This window comes from Capsicum annuum, chromosome 8 (genome assembly GCF_002878395.1).
Source record: "Capsicum annuum cultivar UCD-10X-F1 chromosome 8, UCD10Xv1.1, whole genome shotgun sequence".
Lineage (NCBI taxonomy): Eukaryota > Viridiplantae > Streptophyta > Magnoliopsida > Solanales > Solanaceae > Capsicum > Capsicum annuum.
Genome location: NC_061118.1, coordinates 168,406,389 through 168,430,534, shown reverse-complemented (window position 1 = coordinate 168,430,534; position 24,146 = coordinate 168,406,389). Strand labels below are relative to the sequence as shown.

Sequence of the window (24,146 nt, the reverse complement as noted above, 5' to 3'; positions counted from 1 at the left end):
GAATGAAAAAATCCTCATCAAGTCCCGTTCCAATTCAGAAAGGAGATAAGTTTAATCTCAATCAATGTCCAAAGAATGACTTGGAACGAAGCAAATAAAAGACATTCCTTATGCATCAATAGTTGAGAGTCTAATGTATGCCCAAACATTTACAAGACCAGACATCAGTTTTGTTGTTGGAATACTGGGCCGATATCAAAATTATCCTGGAATGAATCATTGGAAGGCTGCAAAGAAAGTGTTGCGATACTTACAAGGAACGAAAGATCATATGCTCACTTATAGAAGATCTGATCATCTAGATGTGGTTGGATATTCAGATTCAGATTATGCTGGTTGTGTGGATACAAGAAAATCCACATTTGGATATTTGTTTCTGTTATTTACAGGAGCAATATCATGAAAGAGTGTGAAGCAGTCTATTATAGCTGCATCCACTATGGAAGCTGAGTTTGTGGCATGCTTTGAGGCCACAGTCCAGGCTAATTGGCTGCGAAATTTTATTTCAGGACTTGGACTAGTCGACAATAAAGCCAGGCCGCTAAAAATTTATTGTGATAATACTGCCACAGTTTTCTTCTCTAAAAATGATAAGTATTCGAAAGGTGCTAAGCATATGGAATTGAAATACTTTTTGGTTAAAAAAGAAGTCCAGAAACATAGTCAATTGATCATATTAGCACCAAACTTATGATTGTTAATCCTTTGACGGAAGGATTACCGCCCAAAATATTTGTTGAACATGTTGAAAGGATGAGTCTTATTGATAGCAATGAATGATTTTATGTAAAAACTTTATTATGTTTATGTAATTGAAACTTTGAGCTCAAATCATATATGTCTCTGTTGTTACCTGTTTTCTCCTATATACATAATATTGTGAATAATGATGACAGGTTCTGACTTAGAATAAGTATTCTAAGTATTATGGTTGGACCCATTATGAATTTGAAAGGTTATGTTAGGTAATAGACTAATATTGTAGTACATCGAAGCAACTATGTTAATAAAGTGACGTACAACCGCCATAACTCATTTTAGTTGACTTATTTAACGATGACAAATGATGTTGGATTTAACGTTTATTGTGCAAATAATTGACGTACATATTAAACTACTAAATATTGTGTGTGCCAAGTGAGAGAATGTAAATTTCTATGGCTCACATAATTAATTTATTTACTGGTTTAATAATAATTGAATGAGTTAAATCCTAAATCTATATGGGGAAGTTACCTAGTAAGATTAAACTACTGACTATTCTGTTAGTAGGATAACTACTGACTCCTAGTAGGATAATTACTGACTCCTAATAGAATAATTATTGCTATTAGTGGGATAATTATTAGTGGGATAATTATTATATCCCACAATCACGTTGATGGAACGTGAAAAACTTAACTGTCTATTCCCTGTATTATAAATGGTGTCCTCTCTCTACCAAAAAGTGAATAAGCTCCACTAAAATTATTCTGAAAGTAAAGTAAAGAGAGAGAAACATAAAGTAAAGTGTGCTTCCACTAATCTCTCCCAACAAGAAAAAAATAATGGAGAATTCAGGTAAGTGTTTTTACTGAATTACTGTTATTTTGTGTATGTGAAAATCATTAAGTACAACGTTGCTGAATAATTGATAGGATTATATATAAGATTAATTAAGTTATATAATCTGTTAAATCCTTACAATAAATAGTAACAATTTAGACATCCTTATCGTTCTAATAATAGACTGTTAAAATATAGGTATGAGAACCTTTGGCTGGTTAGTGCCGCATACTTGCATAGTTGCATGGTCGATAATCCAATAGCAGAGGGTAACTATAAAATTATAAAATTAAAATTTGATGAGTTCAAACCAATGATATTTTGGATGCATGATGAAGGTTTATAATTTGAAGAGGAACATATTTTATCACCAGACAAATATGGACCCTTTAGAATTAGAAAGAGGAAGAATCCAAATATCTTCACTTAGTGTACGAAATTTGTGGTCTATACTATTCATAGGACCATGATTTGAATTTTGAAGTTCTAATTTGTAACTAGTTATAAAGTAGGGAATATTATTTTCCACACAAATGCAAAGTTGGCAATTTCAGATAAAAAGCAACAACAATATAATTGTCCTTTTATATAAACAAATGATCCTTTATTCTTTGTCATTTAATCTCTCGTCCCTTCTTCTTTGGTTTCACTAACTCATTATTACGGGCAATACATTAAACAAAGATTTTTTGGGAAAATATGAAGCCAAATTCTCTGAACTACTTTAGTGGAATCTGCTACTGATCACTAATATTCACATACGGTGAATAGTTTTTTTTTTAAAAAAATAAACCACTTCTATCTAAAGAATGCCACGTAAAGAGTTTCAAAGACCCTAGAACACATATTTTATCTTTCAATTATTTGATTCTAGAATATATTTGGATCACTAATTAATTTCATACTGGAAAATATATAGCCTCACGTAGCAAAGCAATGATTTAATTCAATACTAATAAATTTTAGGAAAATATCATTAACACAGTAAATCCAAGATAATGAAAAAATTATTTCAGCATATAAATATAATTAACTCGTGTTGAAACAAGCTTGCTCAATTAAAACAAGAAAATGAGCGTTAAAAAGTTTTATGCTTCTAAATACCCAACAAACTACATGTATATATACATCTTGACGATAACAGATTCGATAACAACTATATATATCCGAATATCATTTTCTTGATTAAGTCATCCTTATTTAATTCCCAGAGTATTTTAATCTAATTTTTTTATAATTAACTATTATTTGCTTTTTGTTTAATCATGAAATTAATTTTCAGTTTCATACGTGATCAAATCCCTCCAATATTCTTTTATGTCAAAATTATTACTCACTTATCTTGTATGTCCATTTTCTAGTCCCTTAGAACGGGGAAGGGGGTATTTTTTTTTTTTTTTTTGGTGTATGGTTTACTAGGAATAGTAATTTTATTTTTTAATTTATTAGGCCACGCATATAAGCAAGAGTCAACAAAGGAAAAACGATTTAAATTTAAATAATATTGTTTCCCGATAAGATGACAAATTTACCAAAAAGGTAGGTTATCTTTATCGTGGACAAAGCTAATCATGATTTTATTTTAAACTAAGATCACTAAATTTATATTTAAAAATGCATAATACTCGGACGGTTGGAAGCTTAAGACAAAATGTCTTCTATATTTTATTCTTTTAACTATTGCTATTTCAAGATGTGTATCAAATATAAATCTGCAGGATCTCAAAGTCAATAACTTGTCCAGGACGTGATTATTAATATTAAGTGATAGCTAGTGAGATACTTCTTATGTCATCCTTTTTTTTTTTGGTGGTATTATGTCATCCTTATTCTTCTTATAAATAATACTATTTGGGAAGGCATCAATGTATCTGATGTGCTTAAAAAGTAATACTAAGTAATGCTAATTAAATTGAGATATAATTTCATAATGATTATTATTTGCTTTTCGTTTTAATCTGGTGTCTAGTTTCCATATTAGGATCGGACAACTATATAAATTCAAATTTTAGAATGAATTCAAGATTTAAGTTTTATGTGTACAATATTTAACATTAATAGCTTCCAACCAGTATATTTAAAAGGTATGCATGGTTCATATCTACTAGTGTTATTACTTCCTTCATTTAAAAAAAAATGACTTATTTTGATTTGACACGGGGTTTAAAAAATTAAGAAAATTTTTGAATTCTATGGTCATAAATTTAAGTTATATCTAATGTATCAAAATATCTTTTAATATTGTGTTTTTAAACATACCACGTGAAAGTTGTAAATTAAAGTATTGTCAAAAAAGGAAAGAAGTCATTCTTTGTGAAACAGATTAAAAAGAAAAGTAGATCATTTTTTTAAATGGAGTGAGAGGGGATTACATTTCAATGAATTTCACATTAATTTATGCACTGCATAAAAAATATTGAGTTCAAATAAAACCGATAATAGTAAGTTGCATCAGCACCTTTCCTCGAGGCCTGGTTTGATTAAGAGTAAAAGAGTGGGTACATTTTAATGAATTTTACATTAATTTATGCATTGCATAAAAAATATTGAATTCAAATAAAGTCGATAACAGTAAGTTGCATCAACACCTTACCTTGAATGCCTGATCTGATTAAGAGAAAAAGAGTACTTACGATTATTTATGAATATGATAGGAAAATAAATTCAAAGAAATGGTAGGACGAAAAAGTGTTGTTATATATATCCTGTGGACTTTCCTTAAAATAAGAAAAAGAAAGATGTTGGTACTTCATCAATATTAAGTTATTAACTATTGTAGAGGAGGAAACTCATAAATAGGGGATTGTTCCATGAGCTACCACGTACTATATATCTATATTTAGATGGGGCAACTACTTGAAATGGACAAGTGAACCTAATTCCAATCAATCTTTGAACATGAAATCACTTCACCAAAACCTATGACAAAGAAAGCAAACACTTAATTGTTTTTGTTACTCTAAAGTACTCACAACATTTAGTTTCACATTTTGATGGCAGCGTGATTAACGACTTGTTATATTGTTGTTCTTACCTCTTTAACTAATCAATGAACTTAAATTCTATACATTAACATGATAAATGAAAAACTTTGCAAGTTACCTAAATAAAAAATAAATACACATAAATATTCACAAAAGGTTGTAAAAAGAAAAGAAAAGAAAACTATGTTGTATAAAGTTAAGTTATTAATCCTTGAAATAACAACCATTTTAATTCCACATACCATTTTATGTACGTTATTCAAAGTCTGTTTTAGCCTAATATAACAAATATTTCATTCATCGACCAAATTTCTTTTTGTTTATTGAAACCTTTTTAACTTTATGTAGAAATTCAACCCAAACATTCAAAAAGTAGTGCACTTTTTCCTTAAATAAATCAAGTCAATGTCAATTGCATGAAGCCAAAAGGTACAAAATTCATCTTAATACACAACAATGTAAACGTTCCCTTTTTTAATAATACATCCTTCGTCCCCATTTACGTAACAGTTTCATTTAGACATAATTTTCTTGAAATAAAGAATAATTTATTGTTACTCTGGATATTATAATATGACGACATTTTGCAGAAGTATGATGTAGAAATTGGTCGTTGGCATAAAGGCAGGTGTCAGTTATAAGTTGAAGCCCCTCTTCATTGGATATTTTGGATGCAAAATGCTATTCATATTGCCGTTAATATGAGGACAGCTGGCACCAACCAAAAACCGTAATGTACGTCATGCTGACGTCAAAATGAACCACCTCTACCCATGGCCTTTGTTTACACCACGTGTCAAGTTGATGACATTAAACAAGTAAAAACAACCTAAACTTTGCATGTTTGCAGCTTGATAATGCAAAATTTTTAGTAATATTTTATATAATTATTAAATATCTTTAATTTGAGTCCACAAGATACATACTTAATTTCTCATATATCCAACGAAGATATAATTTTTTCTTTATAAAGATATATAATTAACTTTTGATATATATATTTTTTTCGATTTCGGATCTATTGAGATGCATAATACATTCAACAAAAATATTTATTTTCTTTATAAAAATACAATTAGCTCCCTATATATTTTTTCGATCTTAAATCTATCGAAATACATAATTTAGCTCTTCAATATATCCAAAAAAGATACCTAATTAATTGAAATTTACATAATTACTTTGCAAAATTAAAGTTTTGTATAAATATAATAAATTAAGATGTATATTATTTTTATTTTATTTCCATTAAAGAAACAGTAGGGTGAGTGTGATAAGGAGCACTTAACGTGGCGGCTGGGTCCTTGTCATCTAGGAGACAAGGCTCATCAATTCGTTTGGTTCGTTCAACTGTATGATGGAACGCCGTCATGTCTTTCTTGCGTCCAATTTCTATGCTCAATAGCTAGATTTATACTCTGGCAAATGGCAAGTAATTGAGCGAGTTGTGTTGAATGGATTGAGTTAATAAGCAAGAGGATTAATGAGTTATTCAAAATTTGTTACAACTGAAATGTGTTAAAATATGGTCATATAACTTAATCTGATCATTTTTTACTAAGAGATAATATCAAATTATTCCCTCAATTATACTAAAAAAGGATAGGGTTCTATTACCCCACTGAACATTCTCACCTCCTTAGTGTCTATCTGCCATATAAGTGGCACACACGTGTGCCTACGTGGATACTTCAGTGTGTTGTGCCACATAGACACTAATGGGATGAAAATTTCACTTTTAATTAGTTCTGGGTAATAGGATCTCATTTAAGTTGAGGTGTGACATAATCCTTTTGGATATAGTTCAGGGAGTAATTGGGTATTTTCTCTTTTATTTTCTAGTATTTAAAAGTATTTTTTTATTATTATTATTATGACTATATAACATGTCAAATACAGCTATTTGATAAGATTTTTATGAATTAATTTTAACAAGATATCAATTCAAATTTTAATAGGCTGAACTAAGAGGCAAATTAGTAATCAATCCAAACTTAAGGTGAATTGAGCAAATTATGATTTAATAAATTAATTTTGCCGCCTACAATTTTACCAATTATTATTATTGCAACATGACAGTTATTATTAACTGGAAATTCTGCCCGTTTGAACAATTTGATTTAAGCAAAATTTCTGAAGTTTTAATTTTGACGAATTAACAGTTTGAACACCTTAATTTTTTCACACTTGGAAAGCCCTTTGTTTAGCAGCCTTGGTAAGAGTATATTTTAAACACGATACCAATATTAGGTAAAGAGATAAATTAGAATACAGTAACACTATTTACATTATACTTCTTCTTAATTTTTTATACGGCGCAATTTTCATATATTCGACTTTGATTCTATTTCCGTACAGCTCTCATAAAGGTCAAATTATTGATCAAGCTGCTGCCCGTATTTTGAACTTTGAAATCAAAATTTTACGCCAATTGAACTCAATTTCCAAAACTTTTTCTTTTTTTTTTCAATTTCAAAAGGAAACTTTCTATTACCAAAAGGCTAATTTGTACAAAAGTCAAAACTGTTTATGAGTAACAGCCTAAATAGTTGAATATCTAGCCACCATTATTTCAGATTTCAGAATAATTTGAAGCCTTGAGCCCGTAATATTGCATGGAAACTCCTTCATTTAATGAAACAAACAGAGTATAATATATAAAACAAACAAAAGTTTTGAATAAATTATACTAATCAAAATTGTACAAAATGAAAGGAAATATAGTCCTTCCATTTTTTTTTTTTGGGAAAATCATTGTGCTAGGTAATTAAGCAAAATTAAACGACTATTAACATGAGCTGACTAAATTATGAGAATTAAAGAAAATAAAACACATATACAATTATTAGCCTACAATTCTTCAGACTATTTCAAAGTCAATATAATTACCCGTATTCCCTTTTAATTTCCTAAGAAGGAAAAAAACATGTCGAAAATAACTTGGTCATTTCGACTTTTAAAATTCAACATTTAAATTTTAAACTCTTATCCTTCCACGTTGCTATTTCTAGAATTCAACGTTTCCTTAACTGGCACCAAACATATATCTCGTCTAACACAAGCCAATCAAAGAGACAAAAAAAAAATAAAAATCACCTGAATGAATTATTTGCTTTTGACAGTATAATACTAATTTTTACATTATTAATAAAAATTAACTTGGTATAATTTATTATTTATTTTAAGTTATTAAGTTGCAATGAGATTACATTATGTAATGAGTAATTTATCTTACTTTTAATTAAAAATAACTTTTTTTGTTATGAAAGCTTACCTTAGTTTGTAAAACTATTTTACATATATTATACATAATTAAACTCATTTATAATTACCTTTTATATTTTTTACGTCGTGCATATATATAATTATAATTTAAACTTTCTAATTCAACGATATAACTACTATTGATGAAATAAATTGATATTCATGAAATTTTAAATTCAAATTATTCTCGACAGAGTTAATTGATTTTAGGCACGTGAAAGTAAGGAGTACATTCAAACTCGCTTCAACACATACATAATTCGTATATTTATTTCTGGCAAAATGACCTTCTGAACTCCTGTACAATGTCGGTTTTGTAAGTTGAACACTTCTACTTACATGGTTGTCATCTGAACCCTTCAACTCAATAAAATTCAACATTTTAAACCCTTTGACCGTTGACTTAATCTATGTGGCATTAAAAGTGCTGACTAGGCTAAAATGCGTGTAGTCGCGCGTGTATGAGAGAGAGGCACATTTTTTCAGCTTTTTAAATTTAAAAATAATTTTAAAAATTAAAAAAAAAAATTTAAATTTTTTTCATCTTTTTAATTTTAAAAATATTTTTAAAAATTTTAAAAATAATATTTTAAAAAAATAAAATAAAAAAAACCCTCCCCTCCCCCAGCCCCGTCCAACCCCCCCCCCCCTCCCCCCCCACCCCCCCCCCCCTCCACCAGTCCACTACCGCCCCCCACCCCATCCACTAGTCCAGTCCACCATCACCCCCAACCCCATCCATCAGTCCATCACTATTCCCCACCTCATCCAACACCCTTCCCGTCCCCCACCCCGTTCCCCCCTCCTCTACCCTCTCTGCATTCTTCCACCCCGTCTTCCATCCTCTCCAAGCAACACAACTATCACCAAACTAGTGTTCCGCCTCCACCCCACCCCACCTCACTGCAGCATCATAAAAATCATGGAATCAATTCAAATCAAACACTATGGAATCAATTTTTTTTAAAAAAACTTCACATTTCAATTTCATTTCAATTTTACCATGGAATCATAATCTACTAACAAAATCTCAAAGATATAAGTTACTCTTAATGTAATCGATTAAATAAATTCAAGAAAAGAATACAATCAAAGATGTTCATTACTTTACCATAGAATCATCTGCTAACAAAAAATAAAAATAAAATTTTACATCAAATAACTAAAATATTCAATATATAAAATGGATATGATGAATATTGAATTTATATGATTTTATTTTTATAAAATCTAACAATTTTAATTGCATTTTTTGATTCATTACAAGTAGAATAAAGAAAAGAAGAGAAAACACAAGAGAAGAAAAGAAGAAGAGAAAAGAAAGAGAGTAGAAACAGAAGAAGAAAGACAGAGAGGAGGAGAAGAATCGGTGAAAGAGAAAGAAAAGGGGAAGAGAGAGAAGACAGGAAGAAGGTGGGGGTGGGGGGATTATTTTTATTTATTTATATATTTTAATGTTTAATATTTTTATATATAAAAATGATATGGAGGATGACATGGTAGTTGACGTGGCAAGAGTGTATTACATTTATTAAAAAAGTGTTTAAAATATTTTTTTTTTATAAATTTAGAGGTTTAAATGACAAATATGTAAGTAAAAGTGTCTAACTTATAAAATTGATATAGCATATGGAATTAGAAGGTGATTTAACGAAAAAACGTGATGTGTCTTAGTTCTGAGTATCTCTTCTTACATGTAAACGATCTTTTCCTTCTTCTTAAACCTCACGTATCATACTCCCACGTGTCCCCCTACCCCCGCACCCCGACCCCCCACCCCCACTGCTTATATATATATCTCACCCTCCCCTTCCATTATTTGCATATATTATCTTCTTCTCATCCTTCCATTTCTCTATCTCTCACTATTCACAAAGCTCCACATTTATTCTACTTTTATCAAATATCTACTCAAATAATTTCAACTCAACAATTCATCTCTAACTTTTCTATAATGACGAGAAAAAATAATAGTATGGGAGCAATGTTGCTACAGAAAGAGAGCTTTCGAAGAACAAAATTCGGTACCCTTTTATACTCTGATCCAATAAGTGACCACGACGAAAGCAATAGCAATTCAGCTCGAAGTAGCAATGCTTCTTCTGCTCCAAGTCCACCTAGAACATCCTCTTTTTACACCTCAACTACTACCAATTCTCCTAACTATTTCATGTCTCCATGGAATCAATCAAATTCTCCTTATGTAAAATCACCCTGGATTCATCAGCCACTCCACGATTCCTCGGAAGAATCAGAATCCAGCGATTGCAAAAATGGTCTCATAGGATCTCTTGTTCGTGAAGAAGGGCATATATATTCACTAGCTGCATCTGGGGATTTGCTGTATACGGGATCAGACAGCAAAAATATTCGAGTTTGGAAGAACTTGAAGGAGTATTCCGGGTTCAAATGTCAAAGTGGATTAGTAAAAGCCATTGTTGTTTGCGGAGATAAGATCTTCACAGGACATCAAGATGGAAAAATTCGGGTGTGGAAATTTTTGGGCAAGAAGAGAAAAGCGTATAAGCGTGTTGGTAGTTTACCTACCGTAAGAGATTATTTGAAGAGTTCAATTAATCCTAAAGCCTATGTTGAAGTAAGACGAAATCGGAACGTTCCTTGGATTAAGCATTTTGATGCTGTCTCTTGTATGAGTTTGGATAAAGAACGAGGATTGCTTTATTCTGGATCTTGGGATAAAACACTCAAAGTTTGGAGATTATCTGATTCGAAATGCCTCGAATCTATCAATGCTCATCAAGATGCTATTAATTCTGTCGTCGTTGGATTTGACGGGTTGGTTTTCACTGGCTCAGCAGACGGGACGGTTAAAGCTTGGAGAAGAGAATTAGTTGGGAATAGTGCAAAACATGTCCTCCTGGAAACACTGTTGAAACAGGACAATGCTGTTACTTCGTTGGCCGTAAATGTTGATGCAGCAACGGTAGGAGAGAATACACTTTTATTTACTTATTTCATTACGATGTCCATGTTATATGAGAGAACGCAGTTCTTATTATTTTTGTTATATTATGTGTTGATAGGTGTATGCCGGATCCTCTGATGGACTAGTGAATTTCTGGGAGCGACAGAAGCATTTTTTAGAGTACGGAGGTGCGCTGAGGGGTCATAAATTAGCGGTACTGTGCGTTGCTGTTGCTGGTAATCTTGTATTGAGTGGATCAGCTGACAAGTCCATATGTGTGTGGAGAAGGGAAGAGGGCGGTATTCACAGTTGCGTAACGGTGTTAACAGGACACAACGGCCCCGTTAAGTGCTTGACAGTCGAAGAAGATTCAAATGACACTGAAGATGAAGCTCCGGTGGAGAAGAAAAGTGACAAATATTATTGGAGGGTGTATAGTGGGAGTTTGGACAATTCCGTTAAGGTCTGGAGACTATCTGAGCACGGATTTAGTGGCTACGAGGAGATGTGAAGAAATCACAATAACAATACAGAGGCGGAACACCGAATGTCAATTGCCGTGTGGGGATGCTAATTTAGGAGTTTGGTCACGAAAACTAACCGTTAAAAAACCGGTCAGAGGACGGTGGGGGACCAGTGAGCAGAACCTTCATAACGAAGGAACGTTAATACAGAAGCAGTGAAGAACTAACATTACTACTCTTTCACCAAAAAAAAAAAACATTACTACTCAAGTACATTCGTTGTTTTCTTTTTCTCCTATAGTTTCCACATTTGGTTGTGGTCTGCTAAATGATTGTCTTGTAAATTTCAAGTAACAAAGTGTTTGAAAGTCCTCAATCATCCAAGGAAACACTTTGTTTGATTTGAGGAACAAGTTCTGTAATTTCATTGTTACAATTCATGAACAAGTTTGTATTTCTTCGCTCATAACTATTTGGAGACTTGACTACTTCGGAAAACAACTCTATATTTTCAAGATTCGAATTCAAAACTTTGGTCAAGGATGAAGAGTTATAATTTCCCGCCGCACTATAATCAATCTCTTTTTCTTTTTGGGGGTGCTTATAACTATTGAATCAGCATAATCCATAAATGTGTGTTAATTCATAGCGCAAAGATATGTATAAAAGGTTTGCTAGTGAAAGATTAAAGACAAACAAAATTCTTACTAGAGCTGAATTCAGCTATTCATGTATAAACACAAGAAAACATAAGTAATAATTGTCTCCAATTTTCTTAGCAATTCTCTATTTGCACGTATTTTCTTGAGCATTTTGGTGTTAAGAGTAGACTTAATTGTAATGGATTAAATTACGCTGTCGAACAAAAAATGATTTTTTTATAATCCGTTAATGTATTTTACCCTAATCAATCAGCCTTATCGAGAAATATTAATTTTTTAGGCCATTTGCTTTACAACTTAGAATCAGATTTCCTTTTTTTTTTTTTTTTTTCCTTTTAATGCAAAGATTTCAGTTGCTACTCCATAATTTAAGTTAAACTCTATATAATATTTGTTGGTATTTTGTTTCTGATTCCTGCATTAAGAAGTCTAGTCGAGGACCACCTAGAGACTAGAGTTGGCTGAGCCTATAAATTAAAGATGTGGTAGACACTAAAAGCATAAGAATTGCTAATAAAGAAGCAAGGTAAGTCATACTTTCTGGTTCTCTAGAGTAATTTACAAGTAGCAATATGGCCTAAGGAGATATTATTAATTATCAAAAAGTGGATCTTTTTGTTGTTCAGGAGTTAAATAATTCACTAGTTAATATTGGAGTCAAAATAGCAATGCAACTGAACATAAAATTGAATTTTTAAAAACTAGTAACTTAATAAGAAATACTACAAAATTAGCCAGTGAAAAGGGTCGGTGGGCATCATTAGAAGCTTTGAACGAAATGAGCACTTTTACCTTCCTCCTAGTTGATTTATTAATGTGAATTCAAAAATTATATCGACAAATTTCAAATATTCTTTTTCTAAAGAAAAGCACAACCATTTGACAAACTTAATTTTTTCTTTAAAAAATAAATTTAAGTTAGTATTATAAGAATGAGTGCAATAAATGTTTGGTTGGTTGGCCCATGGGTTCCCATTGCATAATGGCTCCAAAGCTACCTCTAATAGCTGAAAGTCTCAATGCACACCTAACATAGAAAATCTAAGTCCTCAACAACATTATTTAATACGTACAGATTGAAATTATTTATCTTGTGTTTTTGAATTGTTGGAATTGCCTTTCCTTTTCCTAATTAGCATATATTATCCCACATCTTATGTAAAGGTTGAAAAATTCCATTCAACGTTTAAACACGTTACTCAAATATTGAATTCTTTCACATGATATGAGAGGGCAAACGTAGCGTAGCTAAACTCGGAATTATACTGATAAGTTATTTTTCTAAAAAGAAAGACACACACATAAAGAAGGAGAATGAGGATCCTTTTATTCTTGGGCTTCCAGTTGTTCTTCAAAAGTCCTCTATCTTGGGCCTTGTTTAATCTCCAACTAGCTATTGTATTGGACTAGCCTTTTTGTATTGGGCTTGAATTGAGATTCCTTTTTGTTGGGCTTGGATTGTCCTGGCCTAGTGGCTAGCTCCCCATTTCCTTGTTTCGTGGGTAAATTGTAACTAGAGCCATAGATATGAGCCAGACCCGTTGGACTGGCCCAGTCCAGTTTGTTATTTGATAGGGTTAGACTACGATTTTTACAGTCGGTTTACGGACAGAATTTTTAAGCCCAGCCCATTAAGCTCGTTGGCCCGTGGGGCTTGAGCATTGGTCCGTGGATCAAATAAAAAATAAAACTAAAAATTACACAAATACACAACTTATGTTTCCAATATTACAAAAAATCTTAACTCTCTAAATATATTACAAAAATCCCACCATATACATAGAATGTTATGTATATGTCGGTTATGTTATGTATATTAATAGGGAGAGAGAGTAAAGTAATTAAAAAAGTGGGAGAGAGTGTAATTACTTTCAAAAGGATTGGTATTTATGTTATTTATACAAAATAAAATAAAGTACTAAGAATAAAAAGAGGAGTCCAAACCCAAAGTCTATTTTTATCATTTAAATCCTAATTATGTTTATGAAATATATAAATAAGTAAAATATAAAATACAATTTTTTTTAAAGAATCAAATATGTTTGATGAAGATGACATGGTGATGTTGAACACGCCATAAGTGTCATGAGAGTTTCTTTTTAATAGTTCATTTTCACTTTTTATAAACTAAATATTGATATTTTTTTGTGTTTTATTGTGATCAATTAAAACAAAATCAGATTAATATTGCTATTTAGCAAGCTATATTATTACTCATTAACTGTTTCGTTTGGTTTCAGCATCTCTATTCGGTTTGAATTTTGTGTCAAAAGTTATTCAATTTTACGAATTATTAGATTTTTTTTTGTAAATTTGAGATTTGATTAACAAGTAGTAACTTCATATAATATTATATTGTAAATATTTATGTAATTAACATTTTAAAATTTAATTTAAAATATAAAAATAATATATTTTAAAAAGTGAGCTGGCCCGTGGAGGACCACATCCCGCAGTTTGATGGGTTGGACTTGCTATTTTCTGACCTGTTATGTTGATGAGCCAGCTCAGCCTGACTCGTCAAAGTATAAAGTTTGCGTGGGCTAGCCCAAATGGGCTGGACCGATCCGTATTAACAACTCTAATCGTAACAAACAACAACGAAATAATTAACCAATAATTGAAGTGGTGATGATACGATTGCTAGGGATACGAGAAATGGAGGAGATGAGATACTAAAACATAGCATGTAGATGAAGGTATAACTAACTTTGTTAGCTACAATGTAATATGCATAAATAACCTTTTGTTGCTAGACCCTCGTCCTTTTTAACTTGCACGCTTGCATCCATTTTGAAGGCCTTCAAACCCTATGGCTTCTTCTCGGACCAATAACTCCTTTATTAGCCTAACAGTCACTTGTGTGAGATTCTGATTGATATTTACAATAAATACTTAACTAATACCTGTCTACATTTCAAGTCAATTCTTATTTAAATAAAAATAATCTGATTTTGCTGAACTTGAGCCAAGTCGAGCTACGCAAGTACAAGATGCAACTACTTTTTGGGAGCATAGAGCACCCCAAGATAGTAGTTGGTATTGGAGGAAGTTAAATTCCCTAAAGGATCAAATGAAGGACTGGTATACTGGGAATGTATATAAGCTCACTGCAAACCATTACAAGTAGTTGTTTGCAATTGATAGTAGCACAAAAAAAGCAGAATATAATGTTGCTGAGCTCATCTGAACTGCTGTAGCTCAACCTCGACATAGGATGATCACATAGTTAATAGAGAAGGGGAGATTACTAACTAAGGAAAGGATGTTAAGGCTTAAGATGGTAGTCCCAGATCTTATATGTTGCTTATGTGATGCACAAGTTATGAAAACCAACAACCATTTGTTTGCAGAGTGTACTTGGTACAAGACAATTCTAGCTGATTTATTGTTGTTGATCAATATTACACTTCAATATGGTATTGTGCAGCAAATGCTTCATGACATAAAGAAGAAACACTGGAAGAAGTTCAAAAAAGAGGTGGTTGCAGCGTTAATTAAAACAACTATCTACCACACGTGGAGGGCAAGGAACTGGAAGTTGTTCCAGCAGAAAAGCTTGATAATAATTGAAGTGATTAGGCAGATAAAAGAGGAAATAGTACATAGAATAAAATTATTAAGTAATTCAAAGAAAGCACAGATTAGTAGAGAGTTCATAAATCAAATTTTTTGTATTTGGTGTATTTTTTCCTTCTTTTTTTTCATAGATATTGATGGAAGTGTAAATAGACTACTTGAGGCTTACCCTTAGTACTGCTTGAGACGGTTAAAGGGTAAGAACTCTCTAGGTGTATTATTTTGTTGGTTAACGATACTTTACATGGTTACCAGAAAAAAAAAAGAAAACTGATAAGAGGTTGATAAAAGGTTAATTTGTTTGTGTACCAACATGACAAGAACATTATTCTAGTGATTGGTGTTTTACACAAACTTGGACAAATATGCTATTCTTGTGACCAGTGCACATACATAGGTCCTACGTTTCTTGTTTTTCTTCACTAAAAAATGAGAAAAGAAAGCAGAAGAATCCTGGAAATAGCCAGCACAATTCTTTTACTTGATCCAATTTTCCTTTGACCCACGTAATACCGTCCCATTTTATATGTTTTTTTTTTTTTTTTTCAGTTGAGCATGAAATTTATGAAGAAAAAATAAAATTATTTTGTGAAATTTCTAAAACGAGACATAAATATTTAGGTGATTATGAATTATCTCACCAAAATTAAAAAATACAAATTTTTAAACATCAAAATATATCATAAACAAAAATAGAAAAATGTGATTTGAGATGTATAAAACATTCTTGCCTAACAGGTTGGCTTGGTGAAACTAACTTCAAAGTTTTAATTGGATTGAAGGAACTTGTAATTAACTCAATCAAAATAAATAAAGAAAAATTAAGAACAAGGACTTGGTTCCTAATTAACCGGCGGGTCAACCACGTGATTGCTGCTTCATCTAACCCCGAAAAACTAACTACTTTATTATTATTATTATTATTAAAAATTAGTTTTTGATTAGTCTCAAACAATATAAATTTTTTAGCTTTTCATTATAATAATAAGGTACCAAAGATTGCAACTTATACCTAATAATGTTGTTCCTTTAGTTATCAAACATTTAAATTTAAAAATTAATCCTTAAAACTCATAGATAAAACAAAAATAAGGAAGACAAGGCAGGCCCTCACCTAATCTAGGATTACTCAGATTCCAAGCTGCTAACTCTTTTTTATGCCAAAACAAACTTCAAAGTCTTGTTCACATGCACTAAGATGAACCCGGAATCAAAATATCTTCTGCAACTAAAAAAAAGAATCAATTTATGCCATTTTAAAAAAAATATCAAAATAGGCTTTGTATTTTGATGTTTTTTTTTATATGGAATATATTGATTTTTTTTTTATTTTTTTTTTAGTTGCAGGGCATATTTTGATGGGTGATTCCACTGAGATGTTATGGAAGCAGCGCCAAATTTTCAAGTCAATTGTCAGAAATACCCCTCTATTTCATCTCATACCCCCTTATTGTCAAAGAAGTTTGCTAAGTTTTGGACCAATTCAAAGTTCAAATTTAGGCAAAAAAATAAGAATAATATAAAATCCTTCAGACTATTTTCTTGGAAATGTTTACTAAACGCGTTGATCAAGAAAAAAGTGAGTTGACGAATTGGGAGGAAGAAATGGTCTACGCAAAAAGAATTGCAAGACTTTTTTGTAGTCTCCAGTCTTGATGTCCTACTGCTAAGACTTACAAGTTTGAACAACAGAATAAACACATTATATTTGTATGCTAATTAGTATTGAATCTCTCAGTTTCATTCTCAAATCTCAAGCTTAGCTTTCTATCTTCCAATAACAGAAAGAACAAAAAAAAAAAGTTCATATTTTTGATTTTTGGGTATTTCAAGAAACAGTTTTCCAGGCCTGTAATCATCAGTTGACACAACTTTCAAGTACCCCTTTTGGATACTGGTAAGACTCAAGTTCAAGATTATTAATTCTTCTTATATTGCAATTACTGTATTTTTCAGTTTCCATTTCTAAGCTCTTATCCCTTTTTTCCCCCCAAAATAGGAAGGAGCAAAAGGGTCATCAAGAAACAGGATTTTTTAGGGTCATCAAGAAACAGTTTTTTTCTTGGGGGTGTAATCAGCAGTTGATTACTATTGTTGAGTACCCTTTTTTGGTGTAATCAAGAAAGTTTCTGTCTTTTGATGAAATTGTGGTTGATGGGGTTTTGAGATTAGGATAGAGTTATCAACTATGGCAGCAGTCTTGAAAAGTCTTTTCCAGGTTTCTACCTCAAAAAAGGAGGATAATCAGGAGGAGTTTGATGTAGAATACTCCTTTGCTGAGGAGTATTCTGGTCCTCCTGTTAGTTATGACATTCCTAAGGTGGTTCCGGTTGATGTACACCGGATTCCAACTGCTTCAGTAGTTGCTACTGCTGCTATTTTGAGTAAAAATTTGTCATTACCAGTTATTGAACCAATAGTCAAGAGGGATCCTCAATCAATCAAGAATCAGAAGTTAAAGGAGTCAGATTTAGACTCTGTAGTAACTTCTGTTTGTGTTGATAATGAAGATTCCACCTTAGAATCAGAATATGTTGAGAATGATCATGGCTGCTATAGAGCATCAGATGGAATTGAAAGTTCTGGTACGTTAGGATTTTCTGACAGTCATGATAACTCCCGTGAACTGTCAGGAAGTTCGGATGTTGAGGACCTGGTAGATGAATGCAAGGAAGAAGTAAGATTTGTGAGTGAATCGAACCCTGTTGGCTTAGACTATGAGGAACCAATTTTGAGCTCTCCAGATCTTTCCTGCGAAGTATTGTCCTGTGAAGAGGTGGAAGACTATGCTGATGAAGTTGCTGTCAACCAAGGTAACAGAACAGCAGTTGTTACTTTCGGTGAAATTCAATCAAGTGATGTTTCTACCGACAGTGATGAAGAGGAGCCAGGAATGTTTCCCGAAAAACCAATTGTGAGCAGTGATTCCAAGAAGTGTTTTCGGTGTCATAGAGGGAAACGATTCACTGAGAGGGAAGTATGCATAGTTTGTGGTGCAAAGTATTGTATCAATTGTGTGTTGAGAGCAATGGGGGCAATGCCAGAAGGAAGAAAATGTATTACTTGCATTGGTTACCGTATTATTGAATCAAAACGAGATTCTTTAGGTAAGTGTTCTGCAATGCTTAAAAGGCTGCTAAGTAAATGGCAAATGAATGAGATTATGGAATTGGAGAAGTCATGTCAAGCTAATCAGCTTCCACCCCATCTCGTGAGCGTGAATGGTAGATGTCTTTCCCTTAGAGAGTTGGTCGACTTGCTAAGCTGTGCATATCCACCAAAGAAGTTGAGACCAGGGAAGTACTGGTATGACAAAGTGGCTGGATTCTGGGGAAAGGTGAGCGTTAGATCCAACTCTTTTTTTTTTTGTTGCATTGAAACCTTAATGGTGTTGTTTGCCTGAATTTTTTTTCTTTGGCTTGATAAAACAGGAGGGACATAAGCCTTGTCAGATAATTTCTCCCCAACTAGCTGTTGGTGATACAATTAAGAGAGATGCTAGCAAGGGGAACACAAATATTCTGATAAACGGCCGGGAAATTACACAAGCAGAGCTGTATATGTTGAAGGTTTGACGTCTTAACTAATTAATTGAGTCTTCTGAAATTATGAATGCTTGAGGTCGGAGTTCTTAGCATGCTGTAAAATTATTTCAGCTGGCAGGAATAAACTGTGAAGGAAACGTTTGCTTTTGGCTCAGTGCTGACGGATCCTGCCAGGAAGAGGGTATGAACAATGTGGTTGGAAAAATATGGGACAAGGTTGGTTTTTGTCCATCTCTTCACTTCATTTGACCAGTTTGCCTACTTTTTCTCATACTCTCTGATAATCGTGATCTTTTTGCAGACTACACACAAGCTGTTTTGCGCTGCTTTGAGATTGCCTATTCCTCCCGTGTCTGCAAATTCTTCCGATGAAGAAGTTGGAAGTGGATTGGGTGCAGGTGACTCACGCAGCACAGATAGCAAAAAACTGAATAAACTACTTCTTGCTGGTTGTGATCAATCGGGAACAAGTACTCTGTTCAAACAGGTACAATATGGGTGGAACAATTCACTTAAAAAGAAGACATTTCTCTATGTTTCTTTGGATCCGTGGTTGATAGCCAGCTGAACTAAATCTGTGCACAATGCATAAGATTGCATTTTCTGGTCTGCACTGTTCTAAATGAGCTTCTCGGCATCTTAATATTCATCAGAATCGCATATATAAGCTGGTTATTTACATAGTTGTGCTAGATCAGAAATGGAATGCATGATGTGGTTACTAATGACGTCAAAACTGCAACTTTTAGGCTTTACCATTGTAGTCTCTCCTGGCTTATGCTAATAATAAGAACCAAAGTAGTGGATTTGATTACATATTCAGTTATAATATTCTGAATGAAAATATGTGTTTTCTGATTAGATGCATTTATATCACATAAGATGTATAGAGGATGAGTGATTTTAGATAACATATGTTGCTAAGGCAGGCGTTTGTTTCTACTTCAGGCCAAAATTGTATATCGCGTTCCTTTCTCAGAAGAAGAGCATCAGAACATTACATACACGATCCAAAGAAATTTGTACAGATATATTGCCATACTCCTCGAAGGACGTGAAAAATTTGAAGAGGAGTACCATGTTGAAATGAGGAAAAAATGGCTTGACGAACCTGGCCCTTCAGGTATCGAATTTAATAGTTGTTCCTAACCTTTGAACTGAGCTTTCTGTTACCTTTTCTCTCTAATTCTTAAGAAATGTCATTTCACCTGTTTGTCCACTTAAATCTGCACTGCCTTTTATGCCAACGTTGAGCAGTACAGAGAGTGATCTATATTAATGACCGTTGATATGTTGATCTAGTGCTGCTATGGTTATGTTATTTACTATTCTGAATTTAGCTCTTTGACTCCTGAGATACAAGTCATTCACATTATTTTCACGCTTTTTTGTCACAAAGAAAAGTACAAAGAGCTATACTCATTAACTATACTGTAAGAGTTTTGCTTTCTCATTAACTATACTGTAAGAATTTTGTTTCAAATCACTTGTATTTATGAAGTCATTTGATTTTATCAGGCGTTAGTATCTTGAAATTAAGAGTTTGAGTTCTATAGCTAGATTCTAAGTATCATCTTTGCTAACAGTGCTTCCAGACCTGATTGAAGAAGAGAATATCTATTCCATCAGCCCCAGACTGAAAAACTTTTCGGATTGGCTTCTTCAAGCTATGATGTTAGGAAATCTGGAGGTCATTTTTCCTGCTGCCACTCGGGAGTACGCAGCCGTAGTTGAGGAGTTGTGGAAGCATAAAGCATTTCAGGCAACGTATCAGCGGAGAAATGAGCTACAAATGCTTCCAAGAGTTGCCAATTATTTCTTAGATCATGTAGGTTACTCTTTCTCTTATTCCTCATTCTCAGTTAGGGATTGATCATTTTCTGCTCTTTGTTTCCACCTACAACTTATGAAATTATTGTCCTTGGTAGGCTGTCGAGATTTCAAAGGCAGACTACAACCCTTCTGATATGGATAAGTTATATGCGGAGGGCATTACTTCATCCAATGGGGTAGCATGCATGGACTTTTCGTTCCCTAATCCAACTCAGGATAGTTACATGGAGGCAGTTGATCAGTATTCATCCTCAATGAGGTCAGAGCTCTCTATCTCTCGCTCTCCAAGTTACAAAATTCATATTCCTAAAATGGTGGAAACAAGTGTACCTTCTATGGGTGGCTACATCATAAGGGCAGTCCGGGAAGTGTTAGCTAAAGATCTGTCCTGATGCCAATTTAATAGGAACATCTTATTATCACTTGAAGCAATCTGGTAGTTATGTGTATCAGATACATGACAATTATTATACAAACTTTTCAGCAGTATTAGATGAGTAATGAACATGCATACATGGGAGGGTGGTCAAGATCTTCTCCCTTTTTCAAGGAGCAGCTTCTTGATTCAAGTAGTTAGTTGTACTTTGTTTCATTCTCGAAATGTAAGAATGTGCTCTATATGCCTTCCATCAACTCATCCTTTTACGAATGTAGGTACCAACTAATAAGAGTACACGCGAGCTGCGTAGGGAAAAACTGCAAGTGGTTGGAGATGTTTGAAGATGTTGACCTCGTTATCTTTTGTGTTTCATTGACGGAGTACACCGAGTATATGGAGGACTACAATGGAATTTGCACAAACAAGATGATGGAAAGCAAGAAGCTCTTTGAGAATATCATCAGTCATCCATCTTTTGCCCAGAAACATTGCCTCTTACTATTGAACAAGTTTGACATACTAGAGGAAATAATTGAACAGGCTCCCCTTTCTGAATGTGAATGGTTTCAGGACTTCAATCCAGTGATCAGTCGTCATCCCAACAGCAACACCAGCAACAACAACCCGTCGTTGGCTCAACGTGCTTATCATTACATAGCTGTGCAGTTTAAACGCCTATATTATTCCATAACACAGCAGAAGCTGTATGTTTCACAGCTAACTGCTTTAGAGCCTGATAGTGTTGATGGAGCTCTTAAATACACTAGGGAAATTCTTAAGTGGGATGAAGAAAAGCATAAAATAATGCGTGATTGGATGACAGAGGATGCTGAGGCTAGCACAACTCTGGAGGCCAGCATAACAACATAGTTATCATTCTTTTGTTGAGTACACTTTGCCTTTTGGCTGTACATAGTTTTAGAGTAGTACACTTTACTCGTGCACCTAGTTAATAAAAAATATAATTTTTTTTCTTCTGCAACAAAGATGAGGTTCTCTTCTGCAATTTGCAGATACTATCTTGTAAAAGGGCATTTGTCATTCAATGATATAAATTTTTTTTAGGTTCTATGTACACTGGAGTTTAACCCTTCTTGAGTACGCGATATCTATGAATCTCATCCTACTTCATGTCTTGTTCGGATAACTCAAACCCTTCCTTAACCAGTTTGTAATGAAAAACCTCAATGAGATCGCTTACTTCATATGTTTCATTACAGCATCGTTAGAGAAATCGTAACTGGAATCTCTGTATACTTTATTCGTAGCATTCTCATCAACACTGGCATTGTTATGGTCACTCACTGGAGATTTGGAACCTGAGAACCAGTGTTCCGGGTGTAGCACTATTGTTTTTATTCGAGAATAATGTCTCCAGATATTGTTCTTATGAATGTTTATAAACAAACAGGCACCTCCTGAGTTACATTTATATCCCCTCCTTGCATGCATTTGTTGATTCACTTCCCCCATCTTTGTTAGTCAAAAGGTCCTGTAGCATATAAATATACATAGGACATTTTGAGGCAATTATAGATCGCGGGAAGCAATTCTGATTGGTCAATTAAAACCGATTTACCTATGGGTACCAGTTACGGCTTCATTAAATTTTCTTTACTAATAGGTCCTTGCTTCAACTTTGATCTTTTTAGACTAGTCCTGGCAAATATTAATTCAGCAAACAACTGGAAATTTGTAATATATTGTATGGCCACACAGTATATGATTTTTCAGAAAAATTTATAGCATCCATCTGCTGATATTTTTCAAAAAGATTCACTTGAGACCGTGAGTAAACACAAGCTAATGACATACACAAGAGCTTTTATACATACTACTAGCTAGTATAAAACAATGTAAGAAAAGCTATAGATATGCATACTACATGTAGTTAAATACATGATGGTTGGTTGATGGTATCAACAAGGTGCAAAACGATCCATTAGCAAGAACATAGTTGCTTCACACATTGTGTTATCATTTTTGTTCTCTGCCATTTCTGAATAAGAAGAAGAAGAAGAAGAAGAATTCTTGCTTTTTTTGCTTTCTTTCTCTTTTTCCTCTGATTTTTTCTTCTTCAACAAGAAAAGGCTTCTGGTTCTAACCTGTTCACTTATCTTTGTGATCTCACAAACACAAGCATCAACTACTGCTGCCATTTTCTTTCTTGACAAAAGTTCCTCTCTTTTTCTCTTTTCTCTTGCTTTTTGTATTCTTGAAAATATGTAAAACTAAGATGTGCAATTGAAATGTGAAAAAGGGTGTCTACTTATATAGTATGAAACCAGAAGGTAATTGGGTGGGGTGGGGGGTGGAGTGCTCCTGGTGGAATTGAGTGGTGTTTAGAAAAAAATCTATAGGCAGAATCTGCCCACAAGATACACAGACTTGGTATATTACATATTTTACTAGAATATTCTCCACTTTTTATGCCTTAGTTTGAGAGTATATCCAATAGTTTTATTAATATTCATATTGAGTTTTCAAAAACTGTGAGTTTGTCTGTGTTATTATCTGATGTACCAATACCTTATTGTTTTTTGTTTCTACATTATGTCTTTTCTACACTGTTTTTGTCTTGAGGTGGAGGTTTATCGAAAACGATACCTCTATCTCACTTCTAAGGTAGTGGCATGGACTGCGTACACATATCATCCTGGACCACACTTTGTAAGAATATACTGGGTATGTTGTTGTTTTACAAATTGTAAATGGCTTCAAGTTTGAGCAAGAGAAGATGAATATACAGAGTAACCAACCCAGCTATGCTCATTTTTTCGAGTGGATACGACAGATTTTTGTTAAAACGACCTCAACATGTTAGTTGAGAAACGTTTAATTTGAGTAATATATAATTTCATAAAATGAGACAAAAGCAAAAAAGTGAAGGGAAGAGCATTGCAACTTGTTACTGAAATGAAGTTTTTATTAAAGAAAAAGACACGCTTGTTTGTTTCTTAGGTTA

General features: G+C 33.1%; 2 protein-coding genes across 2 annotated transcripts; both read left to right on the top strand.

The window, feature by feature from the left end:
- The first annotated feature begins 9,613 nt into the window (after nucleotides 1-9,613).
- On the top strand, nucleotides 9,614-11,652 carry LOC107840367 (protein JINGUBANG). Its single transcript, XM_016684203.2, has 2 exons — nucleotides 9,614-10,737; nucleotides 10,838-11,652. The coding sequence occupies exons 1-2, from the start codon at nucleotides 9,748-9,750 to the stop codon at nucleotides 11,228-11,230; spliced, it is 1,383 nt and encodes a 460-aa protein (XP_016539689.1). The 5' UTR covers nucleotides 9,614-9,747; the 3' UTR covers nucleotides 11,231-11,652.
- Nucleotides 11,653-16,642: 4,990 nt separating this feature from the next.
- On the top strand, nucleotides 16,643-22,256 carry LOC107840366 (extra-large guanine nucleotide-binding protein 1). The gene is made up of 9 exons (XM_016684202.2): nucleotides 16,643-17,321; nucleotides 17,424-18,761; nucleotides 18,856-18,993; nucleotides 19,081-19,185; nucleotides 19,271-19,456; nucleotides 19,918-20,092; nucleotides 20,556-20,797; nucleotides 20,898-21,061; nucleotides 21,457-22,256. The coding sequence occupies exons 2-9, from the start codon at nucleotides 17,613-17,615 to the stop codon at nucleotides 22,049-22,051; spliced, it is 2,754 nt and encodes a 917-aa protein (XP_016539688.1). The 5' UTR covers nucleotides 16,643-17,321; nucleotides 17,424-17,612; the 3' UTR covers nucleotides 22,052-22,256.
- Nucleotides 22,257-24,146: the final 1,890 nt, after the last annotated feature.

What these genes read in the sequence shown, in the direction of transcription:
- LOC107840367 (XM_016684203.2), top strand. Translation starts at nt 9,748, where the DNA reads ATGACGAGAAAAAATAATAGTATGGGAGCAATGTTGCTACAGAAAGAG. An exon ending in TAAATGTTGATGCAGCAACG is followed by an intron (nt 10,738 to 10,837) that starts GTAGGAGAGAAT and finishes ATGTGTTGATAG; the next exon opens with GTGTATGCCGGATCCTCTGA.
- LOC107840366 (XM_016684202.2), top strand. Translation starts at nt 17,613, where the DNA reads ATGGCAGCAGTCTTGAAAAGTCTTTTCCAGGTTTCTACCTCAAAAAAG. An exon ending in CCAATTATTTCTTAGATCAT is followed by an intron (nt 20,798 to 20,897) that starts GTAGGTTACTCT and finishes TGTCCTTGGTAG; the next exon opens with GCTGTCGAGATTTCAAAGGC. An exon ending in CAGTATTCATCCTCAATGAG is followed by an intron (nt 21,062 to 21,456) that starts GTCAGAGCTCTC and finishes TTACGAATGTAG; the next exon opens with GTACCAACTAATAAGAGTAC.